General features: G+C 41.5%; 1 protein-coding gene across 1 annotated transcript; it reads right to left on the bottom strand.

Annotated features, from left to right (window-relative positions):
• Positions 1 to 1,973: 1,973 nt before the first annotated feature.
• On the bottom strand, positions 1,974 to 4,739 carry RB195_016412 (uncharacterized protein; the record flags this gene model as incomplete). Its single annotated transcript, XM_064182931.1, has 1 exon — positions 1,974 to 4,739. The coding sequence occupies one exon, from the start codon at positions 4,737 to 4,739 to the stop codon at positions 1,974 to 1,976; it is 2,766 nt and encodes a 921-aa protein (XP_064038812.1).
• Between the last annotated feature and the right edge of the window lie 1,921 nt (positions 4,740 to 6,660).

Below are 6,660 nucleotides of genomic sequence, written 5' to 3'. Positions count from 1 at the left end.
GGCCAACAATAATATTGTCAGGCACTGAGAGGTCATTGTGCAATGGTTGCAAATATGGTAAATTCTCGTATAAAAAAGTAACGTACCCGATCGAACAAAGCTGGCTAACCCTATCAAAAGATAGAAGAGAATCATCCTTAAGAGTTCGCTGCGAACAATTCGTTCGGTGATTCTTCTTCTTATTAAATCGCTCCGCGAACCTGTTCCATGGAATCAAGTGTCGGCTGGAAAGCGATCATTTCCTCGGCGAAAAGCCCGGTTTGGAGATGTTTTCCTGAACTACAATTAATCCACGGCTTTGTTATTTTGCAGTCTGCTACATGTGTAGTATTGTGGTTCACTATGAAAAAACTTGAAAAACCAGACAAAAGTTTCGTTCAGACTACCACAAAAAACTTTTTAGATTTAGACTTACATAACGGGCACTCCAAGTGGATTGATTAACGCCAGAAACTTTATCCGTTATCCTTTATCCAGGGACTGACTATGGCTTAACATTTTGAATTTATTGAATTTTTTGAATACATAACTGAAATTAAGGTGTCATTTTGAAGTATGGTAGTTTAATGACTGGAGCAGTTGAAATACGACATACAATGGGACAACGATGGTTAATTTCCTGATGCTGTCGCAATCCCGGCCCCGGAATAAATCAGCAGAAAGCAGGTTAATTTGAGGGGCAAGAATTTAAGTTGTTTTAAAAGCGATTGGTTGCAGATTTGCTATCCTATAAGGGGAGAAAAGCCAAGCTCTACTTCCATCTTCCACAAATTTTGAGGGAAAATTTTTTAATCGCAATGTGAGCAGAGGATCGGAGATCTGCTCACGTGTCTGCCCACCCTGTTTTGCATTTGTGGACGAATGTGGTAGCTTCTCCAGTTTTCGGCTTCTGCAGGATGGAACGTCGTATCCTCTTTTTAGTTGCAAGAATGGGAGACTACAAGATTTAAATTTTAGATTGAGCACTTAGTAGAGGCGATCGCATTTTTGTCCTGTTTGTGAAGCTTCTGTAGTTCTGAATTATGGATCAAAGCAGGAAGTACGATGGTGTTAAATAGGTGAGCACGGAGCTGTCTTTTCTCAGCATTCTTCACCGCATCCGTGATGTTCTTATGCGCTCTCCATGTCGCTCGTTTCCTTTTGCCCAGCTTGGTAGTTGCTAAAACGGGTGTCCTTTATCCTCATATTCATTTAGCGACCGACATATACATAACTGGTGCAATCGGTGCACACCATGTTTATTTTGCTATTTTTTTATTTCGTAAAAGGGGCACCCGAAGACCAACCGTTCTTCACAGGCATTTTTTTTCACAGTTTAGCTGAAGACCGATGCTTCCTCATGTTTCATCCAACTCGTCCGGTATTTGTTCCACTTGCCTGATGCTCGGTGTTGTCAGGGGGACGTCATCAGCAGGATGAAGCTGGTAGAGCTCTCAACATCAACTTTCATTCCACTTTATCTCATTCCAACTTTCGCATTGTCTTCTAGAGAGAGGCGCAGAATATCGTAGGTGAGATTGTATCACCGTTCCGGACCACTCGCGAATAGCGAAATTTCGGTTGTGAAATAATGTACAACTCTCGGAGTACTTTAAGGTACGGAGATGCCACGTCCAAGGTTTCTATGACTGTCTCAACGAAGTAAGAGACCTTGTTCAAGTGAATTAAAGGCATAACCCCACGAATCTGAGGTGGTACGGATTTCCGGTGGAGTATTCGTATACGGGGTCGTAGATTATGGGGAAAACGGTCATCCGTTCATTTCTTCCTAATTGCCGTAGAAAACGGCCCGGAAGATACGGCTTCGAGGGCGCACTATTTTCCACAAGGAGTTCGATTGGAGTGCGCCAGCCTTGTGCGCGTGTGCATCGTCCGGACCGTTTTTTACGACAATTAGGAAGAAATGGACGAAATCACCCCCCTCTCCATAATCTACTATCCCGTATACGAATTTATTTATTTATTGAACGATATCACAATGTTACAATGTGTCGTTGCATGCTTTGTCTCCATCTGCTCACATCAGTAGTAGCGGTTCGCATCCATGTTTCTCCAAAGTCCGATACGAACGAATCTCTCCATCTTGTTTTTGGTCGGCCAACTTGTCGTTTCCAAATCCATGGTCTCCATTCGGTAATCATCTTCGTCCATCGGTTGTCCTTTGCAGTACACATTTTTCTGGCCCATGTCCACTTTCTTTCAATCGCTCTAGCCCTGATATCTGGGAGTTTTGCAGTATTTTCCAGCCACAAGTTCGTACGATGCATAAGAAGAGTTACACCGAGCATTCTTCTCATTATTTGCCGTTGAGCTATCTGTAGCGCCTTGAGATCTTTGCTTCTTGTAGCCCAAGTTTCACAGCCGTAGAGGAGACAAGGTTCCACACATTTTGTATAAAGTCGACGTTTGAATTTCATTGGAAACCTTCTATTTGTGAAATATGAACGGAATCGGTTGAATGAGTTCCAGCCAGAGCGAATTCGCCTATTTAGCTCAGTTGTTAGATTCCTATCAAAGGATATGCATTGACCAAGATAAACAAAGTTGCTGCAGTAATGTATAGGAGATCCATCAGTTGAGATCGGTATTTCTTCGGAATTGGTCATGACAAGAGTCTTAGAGAAATTCATTCTCAGTCCCACAATTTGGCTTTTGTCGCTCATTTCTTGTAGCATTAATTCGAGTTCTTGTGGTTTGTGCGCGAAGAGAACTACATCATCAGCGTACCTGAGATGACTTAAACGGAGCCCATTTATGTTGATACCTCTGTTTCTCCAATCTAGGCTACGGAAGACGGTTTCCAAAACGGCAGTGAAGAGGGCAGGAGAGATTGGGTCTCCCTGTCGAACACCTCGTCTAGCGTTGATAGGAACTTGATTACCACATATTTCAAATGTTACAGAAGCAGATGTGTAGATGTTCGAAAGAAGACGAATTATCTTTGGATGAACTCCTTGTCGATGTAGTGACGTCCATATCATGTTATGTTCCACAGAATCAAACGCTTTCGAGTAGTCAACGAAAGCTATGTACAGCGGAAAATTGTACTCAAGGCTTTTCTCTACCAATTGGTTAATGACGTGAATGTGATCTAAAGTGGAAAAGTTGCGTCGAAAGCCAGCCTGTTCGATGGGTTGGTTGATTTCTAGGGAAGCCATCATTCTTTGTAAAATGATCGAACTAAATACCTTATATATGACGGACAACAGTGCAATAGGACGGTAGTTGTTGATATCAAGTTGTTCCCCTTTTTTAAACAACAACAGTATTGAAGAATCGGAAAGCGTAATCGGAAGCTTTTCTCTCTCAAGGCAGTCATTAAAAAGTTTGATCAAGGAATCTTTGACCACATCATATCCCGTTATCAGTGATTCGGCAGTGATCAAATCTGGTCCTGGCGCTTTTTCTAGCTTCATTTTCTTCACCGCACGGCTTACTTCATCTGCTAGGATTGGTGGCACATCGTCAAGTTGATACCATGGAATTGATGCAGGTAATCTTTTTGAGGAGAATAACTGGCTGTAGAATTCTTGGACTGCTTTGGCGACGTCAGCAGGAGATCTCGCGACTGAGCCGTCTTCTTTCCTCAGTTGTGTCAATGTTCTTGTGAAGATTTGGTTCGCCTGTAGAGCTCTTCGAAGGCTAACACTTCTAGAGATTGCTTGATGTAATCGCATCAGATGTTTCTGCTCGATGTCTGTTTTCAAAGAGAGCCGCAGTGCTTTGCTGACAATTGAAAATTCCACAGCGTTTTTTGCAGACTGTTCATGTAAAAGTCGATGTCGAATTTCATACAGTTTTCTTGTCGTATCGGAAATGTGGGTCTCTTTTGTCCTGGATGTAGCAACAGTAGCGGCTATTTTTATTGTAGCTTTCAGTTGCTCATAATTACTTAGATCGGCGGTAGTTGCGAGTTGCTTTAAAGTAGAACGGAAAATAGATCTATTCAAAACTGTCTTACACTTGGAGTTATTTCGAAAGTAATGGAATTGAGACGGCAGACGAATTTTTGCCATGACGAGCCGATGATCACTATCGAAGTGGAACCGACCGATGATGTCCACGTCAAGGAAAATGGAGGGGTTCGTTGATAAAACAAAATCGATGGCATTTCTTGTTTTCATATTAGGAGATATCCATGTCCATTTTCTGGTAAGCCTTTTTGGGAAGCGGTTATTCATCAGATAAAGCTCATTTTCCGAACAGAAACTAGCCAATGTGTTTCCTCTTCGGTTGCGCGTTCCTAGACCATATGGCCCTATAAAGTTCTCTCCCAATTCTCCACATCCGACTTTAGCATTGAAATCTCCAACGACAAGTTTGTATGTGGAATATCTAATTTGTGGAGGACTTTGGAAGCGTGATAGCAGTGCTTCAGAAACAGTTTGAAGGAAATCGGCGTATTCGTTGTCGGCATAGTCAGTCGTTGGTGCGTACACTTGAATTACACGAAAGCGGCTGGTTTTTGTGAGAATGTCGATGTATGAGACTCTGTCACAAAGAGGGTGAAAAAAACAGCAATTAATCCATTTCTTATTGACCAGAAACCCTGTTGAGTCGGAAAAGAAAATCATATGACCACTTAGCTGTAATTTTAAAACTTCGTATCCTCTTCTTTGTGTACTGCATAATCCGATTATATCGAAAGGTACCTCCATTGTGGCCTCTTCCAACGCGGCAATTCTTGTCCTGGAGCTCAGGGTGCGGCAGTTGATAGTACCAATCCGGAGATTCAGCATGATGGACTAGTATTTGAGCATCAGGTTGTCCAGGCGACTGATGCGAAGATACGTGAGGGAAGGCAGTAGCTACCGACCGCTCACGGTGGTGTTAGTAGTAAGAAGTCCGTATATATACGGATTTCAGGTGGAGTATATAGTATATACTCCACCTGAAATCCGTGCCACCCCAGATTCGTGGAGTGATGCCTTTAACCCCCCCCCCCGAAGTTATAATTTAGTGAGTAATATTAACTATGAAGACCTTTGTGGATGAATAGCAATGCTGAACCGGCTAATTTCCTTTCGTAAATATTTACAAAGATTTCGTACGCTGTCAGCAAGCAGGAAGTAGCCATGCGTGACGTCATCCACAGATCAAACATTCCTTCTTTCGCAGTTGATACCCGGCTGAGTCATAGCGGAGCAGCGAAGGCGTCCAAAATGAGGTCATTGTGTAAGGTCGCTATTTTGCTACTCAGTGGCCTCCTGATAAACATGTCCACTTCGCTGCCATTACTGCTGTGGAGGAGAGGTCAGTTTGGCATGATCTATCTGCGGATCTCATGATCTATCTGATTCAAACGTTTATTTTCTTTGCTCTTTTCATCGTAAACATCATTCTGTAAATTACGTAATGAAGTAACAATTTTCCCTGTTATTTTCTCACCCGTTCTCCTCATCTAGCTTTTAATTCTGTGTTACCACTTGCTTAATAAAACTGTGCTGAGTTACATTAATTCATCTTTCTAAAGACGTGCTTTTTTGCACAGGTTTGGGCACTGCATCGCTTCCTCGTCCAAACACATTCAATGATAATTTCCCTTTACAGAAGCCCTTAAGCCTAATTACATCGAGATTAGCAAGCTGTTGGCGTCGTTGCCGTTCCATCCGTCTGAAGGCCTGATTTCCAACGGTACGTTTGCGGCTTTGCTGTGCATCGTTTTTTTTCGTGGGAGTTTTTTGAATTTTCCTTTAAATAAGAAAATTTCTTGTCTACTTTTGTACGTGTACTTTTGGAATGTTATACAAGAATGTCTGCTGCTTTGGTGGTGAAAATTCGAATTCAATTCTGTTTTGTATAGCAGATCAAATTATGACTCATATATCTTTAAGAGATCAATAATAAATTGTCTGGCGGTGATCAATCCGCTAAGGATGTGCCAACGCATCCGACTTCAAAATCGCGCACCTATGTAATGATTTAAGTGGGCAAGCCGTTCTATCAAGTCACTGTTTTTATCCTATAATATATTTACATTATATTTATTTTTAGCCTTTTTATCCTACACAAGTCTGGTAGGAACAACTTTATCGACCCTGCGAAAAAGGCTTGGTAGGCTCTTGGGCAGTTTTGAACCATTGGGTTCACCAACCAACGGCTCTTTCTAATTGCAGTACATCCGCCCTAGTTTATATATATATATATATATATATTACATTTATTTATAGCATGGTATACTGAATTATATTTTGGACACAAATTCCAAAATATAATTCGGGATACCATGCTGAATTACCACACGAAACTTCAAGTGTGATTTTCTGCTCATTTCTGGGGGACTCAAATTTTATACTGCGGAGATTTGCAAAAGCTTGTAAAGTCGGCATACATCATATTTCGAAATCAGAACATCTTTGAAAAAAAATTGCATCTGTGTAATTCATATGAGCGTGTGTTTCCTCTCGAAATTTCAAGTCTTTTTTTCTACTGTATTTATTTTTAGTTCTTAATAACCTCGGCGGCAAGCGGCCCAACAAGAGCGTACACGATTATGATTAGCGATTATTGGTATGAAGCTTTCAAGGCAAACGCAGCGCTCGCTATAGAAAAAAATTAATTCTTTTTTAATCGCCATAGTTGGTGAATGAAGGAAAATCGCTGAAGAAGTTCAACAAACGAAGCGATTCCGTTAAAGGCAGTGAGTTGAGTCACGTTCGA

Source organism: Necator americanus, chromosome II (genome assembly GCF_031761385.1).
Source record: "Necator americanus strain Aroian chromosome II, whole genome shotgun sequence".
Taxonomy (NCBI): Eukaryota; Metazoa; Nematoda; class Chromadorea; order Rhabditida; family Ancylostomatidae; genus Necator; species Necator americanus.
This window is presented reverse-complemented; position numbering and strand designations above follow the sequence as displayed.